Source organism: Halyomorpha halys, unplaced genomic scaffold (genome assembly GCF_000696795.3).
Source record: "Halyomorpha halys isolate HHAL.00 unplaced genomic scaffold, Hhal_1.1 Scaffold299.1, whole genome shotgun sequence".
In the NCBI taxonomy this organism is placed as follows: Eukaryota; Metazoa; Arthropoda; class Insecta; order Hemiptera; family Pentatomidae; genus Halyomorpha; species Halyomorpha halys.
Genome location: NW_027107963.1, coordinates 155,526 through 178,566, shown reverse-complemented (window position 1 = coordinate 178,566; position 23,041 = coordinate 155,526). Strand labels below are relative to the sequence as shown.

Sequence of the window (23,041 nt, the reverse complement as noted above, 5' to 3'; positions counted from 1 at the left end):
ATATGTATAAAAATTAATTAATGTATAACCAAGCAAAAATAAATATCTGAATTCAATATGTGAACTGGTTTATTATTTCAAATATATAACATTGGATTGATTTTAATTTATATTTATGTAATATTAGCATAGAGTATACGTTGTCACGGAAATATGTCGCCTCGGCGCGAAGCGCCGAGGCCTACGCGGGCACGGTTTTTTTAGTAATACCTACCTCTTCAATAGGAAGGAGAAAACATCTGGTGACTACCCTAAACTAATTGCAGACCTACATTCACTCAAACTTAACAATATAGAGTCTTGAAGGATCCAAAAGCCCTTAAGCCAAATAGATATCTCGTACAATAATAAATTTAATGAACAAAAACTTGATTTTTTTAATACAATGAGTTTTATCGTTAACTTGAAAGCCTTCCAAACCTAGGGTTCACCTCTACTATCATGACTATGATATGAACAATTCTCAAATTCAGAAAAAACTTCGTTTGAATTCAAATCACTTGAACATTTATTATACCTTAAGATTTTTGAGGGTAACTAGTCGAAGCGAGTTTAAAACAGAATAAAATACAAACATTTTAAAATTTAAAAAACTTAAAACGGAAGTTCCGAAAACCCTTATACATGATGATATAGGCTTAGGAAGACCAGTAAATAAATCAAATCAATAAATTGTTCTCATCACTGTTCCTCACTATATCGATCAAAATCATTAACACCACATGAATTCTCACATAAAAATTACTGGCTAAAAAAATTAAATTAATCGGCATAAATAGAATATTATATATATGTTAAAACTTTCAATCTTTAAAACAATGTAAAATGAAAACTTAAAGAATTTCGAGAGCCTTAAAAAGTATCATCATTTAGATATATATAGTTTACATATCTGTTTGCATTTTATGTTGAATCGTTCATTAAACATTACTGTTGATAAACCATTATTGTTTTTAAAAATGATGTAAATTAACTAATATAATTCAACTTGGATATTTCCTAAAGTACCCATTTTAACATTAAATTGACAAGTACTTCTATGGTAAAATCATAAATTCCATTGAAAATATGTAAAAATATATATGTTTTGGGCGAGCATATGGAATGAAGGTAAACAAGTATCTATCACCTATCGACAAGCCGCAGATTTCGATATTAATAAAAATTGTAAGATAAAAACAGAAATTTTTAGTATTATTCCCGGAGTTCAGATTAAAGACAAAAAATTAGCTATTTCATTTGATAAAAAAAACTTTGAATATTTATTATGCAATAGCCCTCTGTGGCAAGTTTTATCAGCACAGCAGATTGCATACTTGATAAGAGAAAACTGGTGGTTACAAAACTCTCCAACGTAGTATTCACGCAATATCACAAGGGGAACATTTAGAAAAATATTTCTTATCATATATAATGGAGATCTAAAGCGAAATAATATATAATAAAATTATTAACATTTTCATGCTTACTGATTAAGAAAAAGTAGTTATCTAAAATTTAGAGGAAGTTTTATATTTATCCGTACAAAATTGGTAACATCTTTATTATAACAGATTTTCTATTTAAGACAGAGAATACGATGAAGATAAGACAAAAATTGGTAGATCCAAAATTATAGATCTCACAAATAGCAAATTATAGTTCTCGCCAAAAAGTTCTTTAAAATTATTGTATATTTAATTATTTTCAATTTAAATACCCAAATAAGTTTCTCCACAAAGGGCGGCTGACACCCACAACTACTCCACTATTTGAACTCTGATCTACATAAAATGATAGTGCCATCTCAATCATTGTATCTTGAAATAACAGGAGGTGCTGACTTCTTTGTAGAGGCGAAACCGTTAGCTATTTTTACTTTGTGGCCAGAAATCATTATCGCGTACGGTCCTAAGATTCTCCTCAAAATTACTCTTTCAAACCTTCTTCCGTTTCCTGGGTCCATGTTTCCATGAATCACTTCTACATTCGAGGTTTCGTAGAAAGTTTAGTTTAGTTCGTAGAAACAACATTACTTTTTGCGATTCATGTGGAGCCAAGCCACGAACTAATGATAATTAATAATTTTACAGTTGAGTTTCCAAGCTAAGAACTATAAGTTTGCCAGTTTTTAAGCGTATACCTCAGCTGGAAGTAGGTTAGAATTTGTACTTGTGGGAAGGTGAGGAAGAAAATGTGATTGACAACCTGTGAGTCTCACCAGGGGCTTTATAGTATTTAGATTCGAAATATAAAGTAATCCCTATAACAGGCAATTTGGTGTTTTCTAATTTAGAACACACGCTGCTATGATACGAAGATTTTCGAAGTAAGTAAATTGAATATCTTGGGCTAGACTTTAATGTTCTTTATTTCTTAGGTCAGTGATTCCCAACCTTTCTTTTTGGCAACGGAATCGTTTTGGTACTAGTTGGAAAATTGCGGAACACTTTGTTTAGAAGTAGGTATAAAAATGGTGAAACTTCTACATTATCATTTGATCCAAATAGAGTGTCAAATGCGGTAATTTCAGCAAAAGCTGAAAATGCAGTCATGATATCAATACAAAACCTGTACAAAATTGGAGAAAAAAAAATCTGAGATAGTAAAGTTCAAAACTGTGTCCAGTTGACGTGAAATTATCTATTCCTAATTTTTTCGCGGAACCCCAGTTGGGAAATACTGTCTTAGGAACATTCTTTCTAGAATGACCGATTTGGAAGTTACATCCTAAAATCTGAAAAAAAAAATCAATGTTTTTCCTATTACTCAGCTTCAGCAAGGATTTAGAATTCCCAAATTTGTTTTTTATTGGTCTTGTTAGTTTCTACTACACACACAAAAAAAAAAAAATAATAATAAAACTACTGTACTTTTTGTACTGCACATTATTTAAATAATTTATTTTTTCTTGTCCCAATGGTACCTACAGACATCTGAAATAACATATACTGAATTTCATGGCAAAGTACATAAAAATTGATCATTGATTGTGGTGTGTAATATATAAAAGAATGATGGTCAGTATAAGATAGTGTGATAAAAAGAACTTAAATAATAATTAAACTATTTATTGTGAGCCAACAATTCACACCATTTATTATTTCCAATTAAATAATATAAATGTTCAAACCGAAATCTAGTTTTTCAACAACAATTTTCCACCAACACTCCTTATTTTTCTGGCCTAATAAATTAATTTAGATATATTTTCTTTAATCATTGATTTTATTTAAATGTATAGATACTCAGCTAGAAGATAGCTTAGGCATTAGGGCAGAGAAAATATCCTAAATATTTTTTTAACATAAACTTTCATTTTCTGTTCATTGTATAACAAGCTTCAGATGTGGCTAAATTATAGATGCCCAATTAAAATATTTGTTTCTACTATGTATTTATTTATTTTTTCACTAACAACATAATTGAAGACATATTTCAACTAAAACAGACTAGGAAGTCCGGACTAAAAGCATATGCATGGATACAAGTAACTTGAAAATAAGAAAGTTAAATAAACAGTAAGGTAACAATATCTGGCTGTTGTAAAAGTTAGTCAAAAGACAGGTGAAATGGGATGCCCACAAACCAAATGGAGTGAAACAGCTGTGCCTACGATTAGCCCAAATTTAGCAAGGTTTTTATATTCTAGGCTATTGCAACTTCACAATAAAATAGAACTCAAGTATTTTGGTTTGAAAAAAAACTATCACCTTTACTGTCATTACCAAGCTGAATAGACCAAGCTAAAGTCTATATATTATAGCTAAATAGCTAGGTCTAATTAATTTCTTTCTTTTTCAGAAGTCGGCTTTGTCAAAGTGGGAATCATGACTTAAGAAACACTTCATGGATCTAATTTAAAGCCTTGAAAATTTGAGTTCCTGACAAATTAATCTCTGACTTCATCAGTGTCTCTTCTCTAGCCTTTTTTTTTTTTTTTTTCGTATATGGGATAACAACCTAAAAGGCATATTTTTGGGTCATATTTACCTTCAAGGAGAACAAGAAAAGTATAGTGTGTGTTTACAGTATTTAATTAGTTTCAATGAAATGGGTTAAGGGAGATTATCACCTGTATAGGTAGAAAATTATAAGAGAAATGTAGATTTAAAAAAAGTTGGAGGAAATAAATCAAAATAGATAAGCTGGACTCTTTCAAAAATTACAAGTTTGCTAAAACTGTTATATTATTTCTCTTAAAACATCCCTTTAGTAAAAAACAATTAAATAAATAAACTGACTCTTGCAACTGTCACCCTGATGAAGGCTTGAAATTCTGGCAGAAAAAAATAAGTTTTACTTAACTCTGTTCATCGACCGCAACCCCCAACTGTCTTCCCTTTACATAATACCCATGGTCTACAACTAACACATCATAAATAAAAAAGTTTCAGTTCCAAACACTAATGCTTAGTACAGAATTTACATAAATTATAGCCATAACTATAAACAATAAACAACTGACCATTTAAAAATTAATAAGAAATTTAAATTAAACATAATTCTATGTGAAAAAACTAAACAATTTAAAGCAAAGTACATTAATTTTTGAGGTAATATTTCATTAAATATAATGATTGATTAATTAACAGTATATAAATTTATTAATAGTAACTAAAAATGGATAGAGACAAAGCCAATTTCATAGATGAGGTATATTAGAACAATATGAAGTAAAACATATAATGACTAGGTAAATAATAATAACAAAATATGAGAGTTGATTTGAAAAAAAAATTCACTGAAATAGAGGACTGAATTGAAGAAAATCAAAATCTCAGGTTGAAACTAAACAATTACTCTTACATTGCTAGAGGTGTTAATATTCCAATCTCAGAATCAATTATCAAAGCTTTGATTAGTTAAATGAAGAATCAAATTATTTAAAATATAACAATATTATTTGTGTATAAAGATCAGAAGTGAAATACATTTATTAATATACTAAATAATAAATAAATACATTTTGTTAATGTCATAGATAGTCTGAAAATTGCCAACAGAATAGTTAACCATAGTAAAAACCTTTCACCAAATCAGCATTGTAGAAGAATTAATAGCGTCTGCCTCACAGCAACAAAACATTTTTTACTTATGATATACCGTTAGTAATTATTAATTACATGATTACTGCCTACACATCTGTATTTTTATGGAAAGGTTTCGGATTAATAGTTAATAAACTTTTTGTCTTGGATTAAAAATTGGTAACATAATACAAAAGTGAGATTAAAATAAATTCATATCAAACAATATATCACAACAGAACAAACATCTTTTTGTAACAGCATACAGTCCCCTTGGATGAGCCCAGACACTATTAGAACACCTCTCAAAGTCAAGATTTAATGGAAATAATAATACACATGTCAAGATTGTTATATAAAATAAGTTTTATTATTTTGGTTTATAAATAAAACGGTAGATGGTGACACTATGATACTGCTGAGAACAAAGCAACAGGCATGTTGCTTTGTTCTAGAACAGTCTGTCATGGCATCTGTTTATGAAAACACTCTCGTTGTCTTTATTTATAAAAACCCTCCCTAAATTACACAACAAAGATGAGGCTAAAAATGGGTCTTTTCTGAGTCCCTTTGTGGCTCTACCAGGATGTCTCTACTTGATAATCAAATATTTTATGGGTTGAAACTTCAACATCCTTTGACCTTTCTGTCTATTTCTCCCTCAGATGGTTACCTGGTAGGTCTGGAGACTAGTGCTATCTTCTAGTATTACCTTTTCCTTTGCTGGTGCCCTTTCAGCTACCTCCACGTCTATCCTTGTCTATAACTCATCCCATCTACCCTGGTAACACTGAGAATGATTGAACAGGCAGTATTATGGTATTCAGCGAGATCCTATTAACAACTCTTCAAAAATATTTTTATTTTCAAAATTGATTGGAGAAAAAAAACAGCTCTATCATGTCCATCTATTCAAGAACTAAAAGAAGTATTAGTGATTCCCAATTACTATTATATGATAACATTAAAGTAGGGAAGAATAATTTAAAAAAAAAAAATCTTCATAACTGAACTCTTCAATGTATCTTCAGCTACAATCTAAGTATAGAAGATCAAATTGTGATAAACTATACCGAGTTGGAACATTATCCCCACATCATCATAATTCATATGTATCGCATAAATAAACATCATATATCGCCACAATGATCCAGCCAGCCTGAGACACAAAAAATTATTTTATATTTTTCATTCTTCAATTACATGCTTGAGGAAAGACCAAATCTATCTTGAACCAAATAATTTCTATATATTTACTCAATTTGCATTGATTAGATTGTATGAAGTTAAAGAATTTTCTATCAACTCATTTAAAAGTTATTTTAAATAGAAATGCATCTCAGGAATAGCTGAATATAGCTCTTACACTGTGACAAAGTAAATTAAAGAACAATATGAAATTATAATTGGAATAACTTAAAAGTAAACATTTTTTGACATAAGTGACTTTAACAAGCCTTCCAAATATGGAATTAAATTATATGATTTTGATAAAATTACTGAAAAATCGTATCTTAAATTTTCTAAAAGCTCCACGATCTTCGAAAAATAAATCCTTTATTACTATTTTGCTTTTAACTTCAAATTCTACCCACACCTTCATGATAATATGGACAAAAAATCGAAAATACAAATAAGCTTCAAAATGAAACAAAATAATAAAGATGGAACTGCTTTTGAAAGAATATATAAAATTTCAGGAGGAAGTCGATCAATGTCTTCTAGATTCTGCTTTGATTCTCATCACAAGACTTTTTTTTTAAATTGGATAGTTATGAAATACTTTGATTAGAGAAATCATAAATTGCACTATTATATACAGACTGGCCTGATACATTTTGGTTAGGATCTAGTTCAGTGGAGAGATAAATATGTGACTGTTAGTAGCATTAGCATCGAACCTAGTGCAAACCTGCAAGTCTATCCACTAATTACTATTATGTGTCCTAATTAATATTCTAGCTAAGCAAAATTTTTTGCCACAACCAACCATAGATTGATATAGATATTTTATTGATATAGGTAGTATAAAAAAGCTGTCTTCCATGTTCAAATATAAACAAATATATTTTTACCACGACAAAGGAATTAGTTCTTTTATGAATTTGCAGTCAATGTCATATTTTACAAATATACTTTAGATAATTTGATTTCCTCATCATATTAATTCATTTCTATTCTTTGGTACGATTACTGTAGAGAATTCATCTTAAAAAACTATTACAGGATCAGACCAGCTGTTTAGTAGGTCCCAGAAATTTTGATTTCTGTCACATACTTCTTCTGCTATGTTCTGTTTATTTCCATATCATATCTTCCTGATATCTTATTTGGTTTAAGTGAGTTTTTCCTTTTAATGTTTTAAAATACCTCATTGATGAAAATTAAATTTGTCTCTGCAAGGATCTTCTGAACATGACAACTGGAAAAGATGGACTGTAACTAAACCTCCACACTTTGTGGCAAGAGGCAGAGAAAGTAGAATTTTCCTAAAATAAATTAATATTAATATTTATATACTGTTAATGGAAATCACGAATTATGATTTATGAGATATTATTTCATGAAGTTAAGCTACTACGCCTTTTATAGATCAGTATTTTACTAAATTAACTCACTAGAAAATATAGTTATACATAAAGTCTTTTTATTTATTTCATTTTTACGATTATTTTTAAGTTAATTCCACATTAATCAGTAGTATTTTAAGGAATTGAAACATTTTTCAGTAGTGAATGAATGTTTCATGAACAATATTAATAGAAAACAGCTAGTTTTCATAATTCAGCTTATAATTATCTATTAATTAATTAAACCCAGAAACCGCCGAGTTACAAGCGAAATTCATTAAGTCAAAACACTAGATTTTGAGCTTAATAAAGATTTTTTCTTTAACTACTTTGGTACTAACATAACTTTTGAAATTCAGTCATGGCGCTGACTTTTTATACCAAATACCATGGTACGGACTTTTCGAACCATTATAAGTTCTCATATGGTAATGTTATTATTATAATCAGAAGAAATGAAGTATTCTGTTAATTTTTATTAAGTAGTTAGTATCATTACATAACTTTGAAAAAATAAAATAAATCATTTAGTAGTTTTGACGAGTTGAAAGATATTGTTATTTCGATCAAGGAAAACTGGAAATAGATTATTTTGACTTAAAATTACTGGGTATTACTTGTATCACTCAATATCTTCAGTCTCAACAACCATTTCTCACTTGCCTTTCACCATTCTCCATGAATTTTTGTTGGTTGAATAGCTTTGTTCAATAGTACCACATCTAACAAACATAAAAATTATTTTATTTTGTATTTGACATGTTACATAGATTGTACCACAGATTATGTTTACTTTTCGACAACCATACTAGCTTTTGGATAGTCTATTGAGAAGAAACACTTCTATATGGTATTATCTTTGGAACACATCCATTTCAAAATAAAACAAAAACTTTTTTTCCAGAGGAGCCACTATTCAAGCAAAGCAGTGATATCAATTTTAAAATACTTACAGAAAATAATAGACAAACATTATCAGATTGCCTATTGGTAACCCATCACCTATTGCATACACATAATCACCTTCTGTTATAACTTTCCTCGCCATAACTCAATTTCGACATTGTCTCGAAAGGAAACACTTTCACATCCCTTCAATGATTCCATGTATCTTCTTTAATATATGAGTTCCTTGTTGAATTTTCAGTTTCTATTTACCTAAAATATAAAAATATCTTCATTTCTCTTAAACATAACAGCAATCAGAAATTAATATATATCTTTATTTTTTATAGATGTATATTACTATTATTTTTATTGCACCTTATTTACTTTATATTGTTTATAAAGTGAGGTATACGCTTATAATGTTATGGATAATGAAGTGTTTGAAGTTAATGATGTTTGTTGACATGAGACAGAACTTATTTATTATTTATACAGATTTAAACCATTATATTTCATAATTACCAAAATCATTTTGTTAATTGTTTTCTATTCAGATAAATCTCAATTCAAATGATACATTTACTTGCATAAATTAATTGTAACATACCATTGTAAAATGATTTCCCATGAGGGTTTGATTTTCTACTGAATATTTATTCTTATGAATTCAATGGGGTATAAATTAAGGTTATTTACATAAATAATTTTTTATGGAAAAAAATTCATTTCCACTTTATTGGCCATATTTTATTACTTCAATCATCACTAATCAACAAATTTTGATATCAAATCTTTAATTAAGTTCCTAAAAGCATTTGAATTAGTAAAAAAAACTCAAATATCTATTAATTAAATTTTCTTGAAACCAATTTAACTGATTTAAGATTACAAATATATTTTAAAAAGTAGCAAAATAAATTATTCAAAACTATAAATATATTTTAGAAAGGGAAAAATACATGTTTTCATTTTTCTACTCAGAATCTAGATAATATTGAAACTTTTAAGTAGTGGTAAAAGCAACTTATAAGAAAATTACAAGTAAACAACTTGTGCAGGTCTTTAACCTTGCAAGCCAGGTAATTACTTTATCTCTAAAGAAACAGAAGCTGAGCCTATTCCATTTCTTAGCTACTGCCACTAAGACTGAGAAACAAATATAGCCTCTTTGTACTTATTTTCTTTATTCAAAATAATATCTATATCTAATTAAATTTCTAAGTGATTATCTAAAGATAATAGTATACGTCAAATATTTTGAGTAGATAACAGGTTTAAAAGGATTCATTGCATAAACATTATATAAACTTCTTTATAATATAAGTTGGCTGTTTAGAATATTCCTTAGATCAACAATGGAAACTATCAATTTTGGTGCAGGACCTGCTAAATTACCTCGAGAGGTATGAATAATTGTAGTTTATAATTTAAACTAAAATTTAACTCATTTTTTTAACATTATATATATAAATTAATAAATGGTTTAATTATTCAATCACTTATAATAAACTTAGATGTATCATCTAATAATAAAGCAACTGAAAAGAAGTTTAATTAATTTGATAAATTGTTACATAACTGACTTTTAAAAAAAACTTAAGTTAAATAAATATATATTTTCCAGGTAATGTGCAAGGTACAAAGAGACTTTTTAAACTATGAAAACAGTGGTATAAGTGTAGTTGAAATGAGCCATCGGTCAGCGGAATATGAAAAAATAAATAATGATGCACAAAAAGAACTACGATCTTTGCTGTAAGTTAATTTTATTTTTCATATCATTAAGGTTAGTAAAGTTAAAGTGATTCTATTCAAAATCTTTCACATGACTATATGCTAAAAATTATTATATATTAGGGAATTTAAATTAATTTATAAATGGCTACTTAAAAAGTGCAGGGCGGAGGTATATTCATTGTTTATAAAGAGTACATAAAAATTACTTTCTGGTAAATTCAGATAACAAATATAAATATAAAAAGAAAAATTTATACCTACCGCTGCTTTGCTTTGATTGTGACACATATGACAAAAATAATTTAAACTTTATTTTAGAATTTTAGAGGAATATAGATGACACACTAATACTCAACAATGAGTTAATTCTTGCATCATATTTATTAGAACTAATACTCAACAATAAGTCAATTCTTGCATTATATTTATTATAATGAGATTGAAAAAAATATTTTTTGTATTACTGAATTGTCAAATTTGTGATTTATAAGATTATGGAGATTAGTCTCTTAAAGAGTCATGAAGTTTTTCAAAGATGATAATGTATTCGTCAGAGTAAGTAAACTTTCGGACTATAAAGTTTTTACCCCCCATTCATAGAATAATAAATAGCAATTCTAATACTTCAATGAAACATAGACAGAACTAAATTAAAATAATGAAATTATATATATATCTTGTTATAAATATTTCATGATAGAAACCAACCAACTATATAAATGCAAACCGCTGCTATCCATTTATATTGGCATATATAAAAAAAAGTTTGATTTTATTTTAAATTGAATATATTCCTAAGATTGTAACGTAGACTGTAGTTATTTTCTCTCCTGAGATCCTCCTATATATTATCCTGAAGATAATAGGTTTGTCATAACGTAACTCTGTTTGGTACAGTCTATAAAATAAGTCAAATATGAAATTACTTTTTTTTGTCAGATCACAATCAAAGCAGCAGTATGAGCGTGCAATGCTGTTAATCTATGTTATTTTATAATTCTAGAAATGTTCCTGAGAATTATAAAATTCTTTTCCTGCAAGGAGGTGGTACTGGCATCTTTGCTGCTGTTGCAATGAATCTTATTGGCAGAACAGGATCAGCTGATTATTTTGTAACAGGTCATTATACTCTTAAAATACTTAATGTATGTAATGCATTCAATACAATAATATATTAAAGTTTCCAATAAAACTTTAAAGTATTCATACTTATTTAGATGTTTTATGATAGCAGTAAAAAAATAAATAAATATAATATTTGAATTTTTAAAATTACATGAGTTCAAACTTGATGATTTAGTTATTTATTACAAAACAAAAAAGAGCTTAGAGATTTGTTGAACTATGAACTACTCAAAACAACTTTACAAGGCACTTCTTGAATAATAGCAATTATTTCTCTGATATCCTATCCTTTGGAATGAGCTTATATAACCCTTTATGTAATTATGTATAACCCTATTTCTAACCTTACTCTCATTCCAGACTACAGTAAAATATTTATAATACTTTTTGTATTATAGTATTGTAAATATGTAAATTTCAATAACAAATAACTTATAACAAAAACAAAATACTTATCACTCAACACTTACTGAGCTATCTTATATTTCTTTACAAGAGAAACAATTAATAAATATTCATTGATAACCAGGAAACAGACTTTTCAGCAGGACTAAAAAATTAACAAAAAAAAAAAAATTAATTTCTTTTCTAAAATCAAAGCTTAAAAAATATATTTATTAATGGGTGTTTTTGTGTATATTTTATTTTTAATTAATAACTTGATTAATGTTGATAGTTGCTCCTTTAGACTTAAGAAGTACCTTAGCATACAAAGAAAAATATTTTTTTTATGTGTTTGAGGAGAAATTAGAAATTCTTGTTTTTGATGAAAATTAGTGACAGATGAATGTGATACGGAAACTAAAAAAAAGGGGAGATTCTTTTGGCAAGGTACATCCAAAGTACATCACCTGGAAAGTTTTAAATATCAGATAAGAATATAAGTATGTAGAATGAATGAAAGTCAAACAATCTAAATCTATTAAGGAATTAACATCTACTAAGGTTATAATGGAATAATGGTGTATCTTCTTCAAGATTCCTGTTTTTCCTACTCCACTATTGTAAACAGCTATCCTCAGTACATCACAATTTCAAGAATGTTTTCTGACTAAAGCTACCGATGATCAAAAGGTACACATACTTACGGACAAAAACTTTTTCTCACTTACTTTTGACAACTGACTCTCTGACAACCCCTTCATTCAAAAAATAGGAGACTAAGTCAAGACATCACTAAAAATATACAAATACAACTGTACCAAAAATATTCTAATAGACAAAACATGAACAAAACTTGAAACCCGAATTGTATAAAACTTGTTCATTGTATATATTTTACTCGTTCACCAAATTTAGTAATTTTTCATTTTTTCTTATTTATAATTTATATTTATTTATTTTATTGGTTATTTTAATTAACTTTTCTTTTTACTGCATAGGTTTTTTTTTCTTTAATTTTCTTACTGTGAAAAACTAAAAATATGTATAAAAATTAAATTCAAATCATCTTAATGTATCATGCAAAGATTATTTGTATCTTAAAATCTATTCATTATAGCCTTATGGCAAACTGTATATAATAATTAATAAAAACAACTACAAAATGAATAAAAAGGAAATAGGGCAGCTGCGCTGCTGCACCAAGCTGGCTTGGTGGAAGCCAGTTCAGCAGGCCAAGATTTATGGAGGATAGAAGCATCAATAATAATAATCAAAAAAGAAATAATTTTCATCCAATTGATAGTATACCAAATATTCATGAAGAAAGCTTATAATTTCTGTTTCTAAAAAAAAAGGGATATTATCTATTTTCAGGCTCCTGGTCTTCAAAAGCTGCAAAGGAAGCATCAAAGTATGGAAAAGTAAACCTTGTATTGCCCAAGACTGATGTTCACACCGGAGTCCCAGACCAGTCCACATGGAAATTAGACCCGCAAGCATCTTATGTTTATTACTGTGCAAATGAAACCATCCATGGTAACAATTATGTTATTATTGATTGTTTAAATCAGTGGTAATAATTTTATAAATATAAGTTATAGCAACATAATGACAATAAATTCATTCATTAGCATTTTTTGAACGCTAAAATTACATATTAAATAAAATAATTATTTTATAAAAATTTAATAGCTATTTTTTTGAAAATGCTTTTTCAATTATACTTGTTTATCTTTAATATCACTTTGAATGCCAGAGTCATTTGCAATGAAGAATTATAATTATAATAATCTTTGAAAATAATTATAATGGTAAAATATATAGCATAATTTTATGCAATATAATGATGATTACATTGAAATAAATCAATAATAAACGTGTTTCTAGAATATTTTAACTTAATATATTTGTCTCTTTCACGTTCTAACTGTATTTGAGAAAAGTTCAAATAAAGATTTTTTTTTTTTACGATAAAGGACACTTCAATGATAGTGAATCTTACTCTAAACTTTTTTTAAATTTGCAGAGGATTTCAGTTTTGTAACATACAAACACTAAATATTGAAGTATTATCATTTAAAAACACATAATCTATATATTTATAATATATTTAATCTATAAGTTTTTTTCAAGACATATTTCTGTTATGTTGTAACAAATGAGAAATGACCCAATTTTGAACTTACATTGGTTTAAAACAAATTAGCATTAATAAAAAAAAAAAATAGATACTAACATAAAAAAAAAGTACCTTGTCTATGCATTAATTTAATAAATAATATTCAGTTGTATTAGTAATATTAAACTGTAATAACACATAATTATTCAAACATTATTAATTTTAATATATTTTTTTCAAGGAGTGGAATTTTCATTTGTACCAGATGCTAACGTACCCATAGTTGCTGATATGTCTTCCAATTTTTTGTCCAGACCAGTGGATGTTTCGAAGGTAATTAAATAAATATAACGTGAAAGTTATAGAGCGTCAATATATATTAATTATCAATTATTCTATAACATAATTGCTGTGAATCTCGAAGGAAATTTTATCATCCCAGTGAAGTAATAGGGGAGGAAGTAAATAGACTTCAACTCCATTCAAATTGAAACAACTTGACAGAAATCACATTATATTTATTTATATGGGATAAACTCATCTACATATACAAATACAAATAATATAGGAAAGGATGGCCATTCAAGGACAAAATAAATTATCTTATTTAGTGTTGGATACTTTAAGGGACCAGTACAAGTTCTTGCACTAGCTGAAATAATATTAAAGTAGACAACACACCAATTATATGAAAGTTTCACACAACACTTACTTATACAAAAATAGTTCATACTGCATCAAATACTTAAAATTTCACTTATGTAAAGATTAATATGTATATTATTCCTTCCATTTCTTGAGAAAATAGAATCAGAAAGATTCTATTTCAAAATTAAGCGGTATGAAACCTAATACAACTATTCTACTAACATAATCACTGCAGCCCATTAAGAGTTTTATATATTGATCTCATAGCAAACCTAAACATTTCTATTATTTTTCGACAATACGGAAACATGAGGGTTATAACATTAGACTATTGAAAATAAATTGGATGCTGACACAGAGGACCACTTTCCACAGTGGTAACTACATCAAGGTACGAAATTGTAACATTTGTTCAAAGGTGAAGAGAATATGAAAAAAACTAGCAAGTAACATGTGGTATAGAAGAAAAATAGTCCTGCCTAAGCAAGATTTGAAATATTTGCTTAAAACAGGAAGAGAAGACTTTTAAGACAGTTTAATCGAGCAATATTTAAAAAGCATCTGTGAATTGAATGTGTAATGAATATTAAGCTAATTGTTTTCCTTTGTTTTCTGTGTGTGTATGTTCCCTTTAATTGGACAACTCTGAAGGAAAATAAAGTTTCAATCCTTTTTACTAACTATTTACCAAAAAATGATTAAATTATGGCTTTTGATGTTACAGTGGAGCAGATAAGAACAAAAAGATGGTCTTCTTGAACAGATGATCTAAAAGAAAGACCTTTTTATTCTGCTTTATTTACAAAATAATTCTATTCTGAATTTTCTTTTCTAGGAAGTTGATTATATTAATTTTTCTTCACCTCCGCATTTAAAAAAAAAAATAATAATTCTAATAATTATCTAATTTGTATTGGAATATTATAGTTGATGCAATGTAATAGATTCTAGGAGGATTGTTTGTGTGGTAGTCAAGAAAGGTATAAAAATAGCAAAAATAGATAGTTTTTTTTACTATTTACTGCCACTTAGACCATCTTCCTACAATCTATTCAATTTGTAACTAAATGGCTCTAAATCACTCTAGTCACTAACTGTTATAAGCATATCTAATAATCATTTAAAATTACTTCCTTTTTTTTTTTGTATAGTTTGGAGTGATTTTTGCTGCTGCACAAAAAAATATTGGACCAGCTGGAGTAACAGTAGTAATAGTTCGTGAAGACTTATTAGGTAATCCTTTACCAATATGTCCTTTGATTTTGGATTTTACAGTCATGGCAAAGGACAACTCTCTGCATAATACTCCACCAACATTTGGGTAAATATTAGGGATTTATTAAAAATTTAAAATAAGTAATAACAATTGAAATGATTTTATTTTTATATGCATTTAATTATTCAATAAAAATAATGTAAATGGTTAGCCTTCTCTGAAAGATTATTTAATACTTAGAAATCTAGTTTACCTATGAGATTTTTCTTGTATTTTTAGGGTATATGTTATGGGTCTCGTTTTCGAATGGGTGAGAGAACAAGGCGGCATTGAGGAAATGGAAAGAAGAGCCATAGAAAAGAGTGAATTAGTATATTCAACGATTGAAAATTCAGGAGGATTCTATTACACCTCTGTCAAAGCTGGCTACCGATCAAGAATGAATGTTCCATTCAGGATTAAAAACACTGAATTAGAAGCAGAATTTCTAAAAGAAGCAAAAAACCTGAAAATGTTACAGTTAAAAGGACATAGGTAAAGTTTAAACTTTAAATTAATATGCAATCACATGAATAATTATGTATTTACCAATACTTTCTAACAGTGAGTCATAAATTATTTAAAAGTGAGGAGCCTAAATATTAGTTATATCACTGTATGATTGAGTAGAAAGTATCTTCTGTATTCTTTTCAGGCTATAAGGCTCAATCACTGCAATATTTCTCAAAATACAATAAGAACTGGAGAGGAGCGATTTCATATCTTTTCTTTAGACATACTTGTACTTAACAGAATTGGGCAAAAATTAGTTCCGATAAAACTATAACTCAAATTTTTATGGATACAAATTTGGAAAATGAATCAATAAAAAATAAAGATTGTATCCATGAAAATTTATAGTTTTGGTAATTTAATTTTTGTACGAAATTGATACTGAAAAATCAGATTAAACATATAAATATATAGTTCTAATGAAAACAAAGGTAACAAAAAACAAATGGAACTGAAAAATGTTTAATGATGAGAAATTAAATCATTGTTTTCAGTTATTATAGAAATCATAATGTTAATATACAAGGAATCCCACTGTAAAAGGGGGGGTGTATAATGGAGAGGGAAGCAAAAAAGGCATGTCTTATGATGAACGCCAGGGTGTGGCAAAGGATTAAGGGAGCAGTAGGAGCCAATATATTCTGTTTCAATTTAGATTATAATGGTGGACCTTCCTCAACAAATCTAAACTCCAAGGCTTGGCCAATTCCTCTCTTTTTGGCTTTAGATTCCCTTTGAAGCAGAGTGAGGTATGCCATTCCCCTACAGTATAATATTCACCAATATAACCTCTACAATTTTTGGAATGTTGATTTAATTTTTGCTAAGTCACCACAAAGGCATGTTTTCTATCTTTTGAGGACATTATTAATTTTCTAATCTTATCGAGTTCTTCTCCAATGCATCCAACTCTGCAATTCCCAATTTGATGGGGTGATTTCTTTTACAGTTTTTAATAGAAAATCAATTTTAAGACAAATCGACATCTAAGTCGTTTTAGATTTGATGGATCCTGAAGGCGTAAATTGTCAAAAACTGCAATATTTTACGATTTAAACATAAGTGATGCTGAAAATCGAATAACCCAAAAAATCATTTCAGAATTCAATGTCTCATAAAGATCTATCATCATAATTGAAGCATTTATTGCAGCATTTACTAAGCCATCATCATTTTAGTCTTCTTGGCCAGTAGAGAAAACTTTAATTATCATGAAGAATTCTTACAGGAAATCAATTTCGTTCTTTAGGTTTTTTTCATTTTCTACATCATTCAAAAAGGATAACAAATTACTTGCCAATTATTATTTTTAGGAAGCATTGGATCAAAAAAGTGAATTTGTCTTAAAATCTGGTTTACTACCAAAATCTGGTATACTTTAATGTATGTACCCCACTCTATTGGAAATTACTGAGTTAAGTACACTAGAGAAGATTAAAAAGTTAAAGATACTTTTTTAAGATGGTTCCTATGAAGCCTTTAAGACACTGGGACAATAAAATCTAAATTCTAAATATTGTAGAGATAAGGGGAGAGAACATATATTCTGGGACTCACTGTATGTTACTGTTTATTAGTGAACTACTAAATTTTCTCAGTAAAACAATAAATCCTTATCATACTTTTTATAATATTAATCATGTTAAAAATTATATTTAAACCTAGCATTTCGAGTAATTACTCATAAATAAAAATTTGAAATATAGCTATTCCTCTTCTTCAACCTATACGTTAGTTAACCCTTTTAAAATATCTTGTTATCACAATATGTGTATTATAAACATGTTAAAATATTTATTTTAATTTTACATATTAAAATTAATGCAAAACTCTCTTTTTTTTTGTAGGGCTGTAGGAGGAATTAGAGTATCATTATACAATGCCATAATGATAGATGAAACTCAAGCTTTCAAAAAGTTTATGGAAGATTTTATGAAAGCCCACAAGTGATTCCTTCGTTTTCAACAATTATTTTTTCGTTTTTAATATCTTGTCCAGTTCATTCTCAATTGCTTCATTTGTTCCTCTCAAACCCTCTATCACTTGAGCAGACCAAGCATAATACTCTTTTACTCTCTGTTCTGACCATCCCACTGGTGTTACTCGTTGGAGGTCCCTCAAATTGTATAATTTATCAGCCAGCTTTACAAGTTTAGCTTCAAATGATGAAACAGGAGCATGTTCTATCTAAAAAATATTTTTATTTTTTGTAATAATAAAACAATTATTTCCAAAATTGTATTATGTATCTATTAATTACTTAAATTAACCATAAAACACATAATTATTGAATAACTTATTGGTCAAACAACAAAAGATGTAAGATAAATGTTTATTCTTGATGAATTGATTTAAAATTTACTTCCATTTTCAAAAATTATTTCAGAAAGTAGGCAATAAACCTCAAATCAAACTGATTTAAATACAAAGCTTAAGTCTGCAAACCATTACCTCGCCAACAAGAATCATGAAAAATGGTTTGATCTTATAACCAATGGCTTCAAAAGCTCAGCAAGAGACAACTTTGTTTTGGGCTAAGAAATAAAGTTATATCTTAAGATTATGAAGTATTCTATTTAAATGTAACTGCTATTGACCAACTACGATGAGACAATCAAGGTAACGTTATCTAACTATTCACAAACATTGTTGAGTTCTATCACACACTACCTCAAAGAATCGAAAAATAAAATGAAAAGCATGAAAGAGATAATATTAATTTGACTATAGGTAGCTGGATTTCACAGCAGTCTTTACAGAAGTTAGAAGCACCTTCGAATTAATCTGCACATCAGAGAAATTTCCTAACAATTCCAGCTGGAAAGAATTGAAGAACCTGTAGTATCATGCTTATACTTGGGGCCTTAGGATCAATTATTCAATAACCAAACCATTAGTTGAATTATAAAAACTTAAATAAACAGCACTAAAAACCTTACTTGCATTAATTTACGAGCTTCTTTAGGTAGAGACTTATCATCTGTTACTTCACAAACTATTCCTCTGATTTTAGATCCAAAATGTTTTTCAATTTCATCAAACGTAGTATCTGTATCTTCAACAGTGTCATGTAAAAGTGCAGCCATTAAAACATCACTGTCTGTAATACCACCTTCTTCAACTAATATATTGGCAACGCCTATGGGATGGTTGATGTACGGTGTCCCTTCAGGATCTTTTCTCTTCTGGAACCTATGTTTGATTGCGCAAAAGTTGACGCATTTCATGAAGTCTTGTATTACCTTGTCTTGTGTTGTCATGCTTCCTTTTTTTACAGTAATTTTTCTCTACAACAATAATGTTATACTGAAGTATAACTCCGTAATAAGCATAAAAAGAATAAGAACAAATATGAATACTAGGTAATCAAAGTAAGGAGATCAAAAACACACAAAGTCCATGTTTAAGAATAAATGTGTAATTTGTTGAAAACTAAAAAAAAGCCTACTTATTCCAAGAATGTGAGTTTCCTATATCACCTGTAAAATTTTATTTAATGGACTTGGTGTGATTTTTAATTCCATAATTCAATTAGAAATTTGAAATACAATTATAAAATGCAGTATATTAAATAAACAACTGTTATAAAAGAAATTAAGATAAGAAAAAATTTGTTGGAAACCTGTATCAAAATATTTTATTTGACACCAAAGAAAACAGAATAAACAACACAAAATGGTTTCTAACTGCTGCCCTACTTCTTTTAACAGCAAGATACCCCAACATGCTCAGAACTACAACCTCCTATTGTTAGGCTTTGCATCTACAAGATATGTGAAATATGTAGCAGAGAAATTTTATGAAAGCCTTCTTCTTTAACTTGATATTTTGTCCTCCAGCGATATTAGCTGTAAGTGAGTGTGCCAATGTTTGATGATACTATTATTAGATTCTCGTTAGATAATTGTATAATGAATTTTTTAAAAAATGTGAGCGATATTCTGTACAAAAAGAGGTCAGTATATAAAATATATACAATACAATGGCACAAAGCAGTTAATCTACTTTAATATAAAGAAAAAGAAACCATCTAGTAGACATACTTGCCAATGCGGAAGGCCTTTAAGTTGGAACATTTGGATTCAAATGTGTTATCATACAGTAAGAGGTGCCCTCATCTAGTGGACATACCCCAACTCAATTCTCCATGTTAGACTGCTTTGATATCTGTCCTGCTTTATTGCATAAATCATTGAAACATTTGCTGCAACTTTTGTCCCAAGCATCAAGTGGTACATTCTACACATATTCAGTTTATAGAAATAGTTATGTTATTGTGCTCACTAAATTAAACTTTGGGTTCTACATTTATAGTTTAATTGTTTCAATATAAGATACAGAAACAGCATTACTTTGTTACTAAAAAATTAGGGTTATGACTTAGATCTAAATAGATAGTTTACATCTAATTGCCACAAAAAAACAAAACAACTCAGTCATAGCCAAGTTAGAGATGGACAAGTACACTCTTTAGGAAGACAAGCTCGTTCTTCAAAAATAAACAATGGCCAAAAGATAGAGATCTTTCTTAGATTCTTTTTTTTTGTTACCCTATTTGATCTAAATTACCCTTGTGTTTGGAACCATTTTTATAATAAAGAGGGAGTTTTTACAGAGAAGGTAGGGGTTGGATGCCCTTCCCCAATAATGTGAAGACATTGAAAGTTGGGAAATTTAGGATCCTCTTTCCCACTACGAACATAGTGGTAAAACATTACTCAAAGAGATATCCTACTTAAATAGCACCCAATTTACAATTGTCCTAAAAAAACAAAAGGGAAAAATAAAAATTGAAAAGGTAAGATCCATAAGGAGCCAGCGCAATAACAATAGTAGAAGAGGGGAGTAATTAAAGGGATTAGGCTAGGGACATTGTATTAGTCCACTGTGATGGTGAAAATGGGAAAACAATAGTATTGTACAGTATAATTTAACTAAAGCAAGACAAAATATTTTATATAGATTAGTAAATTGCAAACTATTCAAGTAAGAATGATTATTATATGTTTTATAAAGAAAAGGATATGCAATGTATATTTTATAGAATGGTGAAGTTTCAGATGTGTCATCCTGAAGATGGTAGAAGAGCCCCAAAAGGCAGAGTAAAGAAAAATAGATGTATGGTGAGAAAATTTAGGAAGGATTTCACAAAATAAAACTAACATTCAAAATAATAGTTAGCCCTGAAAAACATCGTATTCAAAATCTATATAATTGTTATTGAGAGAAGGTCTCATTACTTGAGAGGTGCAGAAAACGAATATAATATCAATTTTAAAATCCCGCGCACACATATCGTTTCGCTAAGTACCAAAAATGAAAATGCTAACGATTTAAAGATAGCGCGGTCACGTATTAGTCCAGTAAAAATAGCTTAAAACTTAGCTGTACCACCGAGTAAGTGTAAAGTAATTTCTTTCAATGGATTCTTAGGAAAATATTAGAAAAATAGGATGGTAGAAAGTTTACCACTCCCTGAGAGTCCTTTGCCATAATATCACAGATTTTTCAACCCTCCACCTTATATTTTTTGCTTTGTTGCCAGTAACTCCTAATACACACTCTAAATATCATGAAAACTGATACTTTTACGGAGGTATTTATTACAAACTACTTTATGACGCATTTAACAAGTTTCAAATTAAACCCTAATAAAAATCTTTACGTTCATTACTTTCCTAGATACAATTTTTTCAACCTCAATATTTTTATCAAACAACGAGAAATCAACACTATGTGAATTTATTTAGTAAAATATTATGAAAACTGCTACTCTTATGGAGATGTTCATTATAAACTAATTCATTGGGAATTTAACGAGCTTCAAATTGGGGCGTAATACAAATCTCTAAGTCAAATAATATAAAACAATAATACCGCTGCTTTATTTTGATCGTGGAACATCGGACAAAATTTTTTATTTTATTTAGAATTTTTTTTTATACAATTTTGGATTTTATTTAGAACTAGACTAAAAGAGCAAGAGGTTGGTACTATCAAATCAAAACAGGATTATATTACTATATTATAAGCAATATATATAAATCTAAGCCCTCTTTATGAAGAACAAATTTCACAAAAATAGGAATAGCCGTAAAAGCAGTTCCAATTTTAACTACAATGAGTGAGAGGTGTAGGGGGGGGGACGTTAAATGACCTCCCTTCTAGAGTCCGATATAAAGCGTTCAGAAATTAAATTAGGGACACACTAACCAATAATAATCATAATGATTACAATCCGGTGAAAATAATCTTCACAGCAGTAAAGGCAGAATTGGTGGTGGGAAAATTTCAAGCTACTGTGGAAAAATAAAACAATTACCCAATAAAATTTAACAGATATTTGAGAAGCTGACGATATTTTTTCTCAAGTGACTAAAGAACAAGTAGATACTTTCATTATTCCATAATGAATATTCATTCATATGCCATAATTCTGAAGTACGAATTAAGAATTTCAGAATAAATAAATAAAAGAAAATCTCATTTCAGAAATTTTTCATACACAAACAAAACCGCTTCAAAGTAATTAGACCAACATATAATTATGTAATACAACCAACAAACATTTACCTTTCATTAAAATATTTATACCATTGGAATAATTTTTTATGAATAAATCAAATTGTTTGGAGCATAGTTACCGAAATTTGAGACGTCGCTTGGCTGTTAAAAGGCAGTTAATATTCGGTTTAGTGACTTCTATAATTTGAAAACTGAAACAACAATTAAAAACTGAACTCAGTTTTAGCAATTTAAAATATAACCTTTGAATATCGTAGGTTACAATAGG

The 23,041-nt window shown here is 28.4% G+C and overlaps 2 protein-coding genes and 1 long non-coding RNA gene across 9 annotated transcripts; 1 reads left to right on the top strand and 2 right to left on the bottom strand.

The window, feature by feature from the left end:
• The first annotated feature begins 3,973 nt into the window (after positions 1-3,973).
• Positions 3,974-18,489, top strand: LOC106680908 (probable phosphoserine aminotransferase). 2 transcript variants are annotated; one of them, XM_014420927.3, is made up of 8 exons: positions 3,974-3,992; positions 10,092-10,222; positions 11,208-11,323; positions 13,088-13,249; positions 14,074-14,165; positions 15,632-15,801; positions 15,976-16,230; positions 18,096-18,489. In XM_014420927.3, exons 2-8 carry the CDS (start codon positions 10,095-10,097, stop codon positions 18,196-18,198), a joined length of 1,026 nt encoding a protein of 341 aa, XP_014276413.1. In that variant the 5' UTR covers positions 3,974-3,992; positions 10,092-10,094; the 3' UTR covers positions 18,199-18,489. The 2 variants fall into 2 exon arrangements, with proteins under 2 accessions (XP_014276413.1, XP_014276412.1); XM_014420926.3 differs by lacking the exon at positions 3,974-3,992 and adding an exon at positions 9,678-9,870.
• Positions 6,455-9,641, bottom strand: LOC106680910 (uncharacterized). 2 transcript variants are annotated; one of them, XR_001343159.2, is made up of 3 exons: positions 9,555-9,641; positions 8,603-8,737; positions 6,455-7,498 (listed from the first exon to the last, which is right to left on the bottom strand). It is a non-coding gene; the product is annotated as an uncharacterized lncRNA (long non-coding RNA). The 2 variants fall into 2 exon arrangements; XR_002945326.2 differs by having other exon boundaries at positions 9,535-9,619.
• Mesh1 (Metazoan SpoT homolog-1) lies at positions 16,695-23,025 on the bottom strand. Of its 5 annotated transcripts, none has more exons than XM_014420928.2 (5): positions 22,893-23,025; positions 20,292-20,487; positions 19,188-19,535; positions 19,021-19,065; positions 16,695-18,435 (listed from the first exon to the last, which is right to left on the bottom strand). In XM_014420928.2, the coding sequence occupies exons 2-5, from the start codon at positions 20,322-20,324 to the stop codon at positions 18,217-18,219; spliced, it is 645 nt and encodes a 214-aa protein (XP_014276414.1). In that variant the 5' UTR covers positions 20,325-20,487; positions 22,893-23,025; the 3' UTR covers positions 16,695-18,216. The 5 variants fall into 5 exon arrangements, with proteins under 5 accessions (XP_014276414.1, XP_066902429.1, XP_014276416.1 ...); XM_067046328.1 differs by having other exon boundaries at positions 20,292-20,458; positions 22,893-23,010; XM_014420930.3 differs by lacking the exon at positions 22,893-23,025 and adding an exon at positions 21,718-21,991.
• Positions 23,026-23,041: the final 16 nt, after the last annotated feature.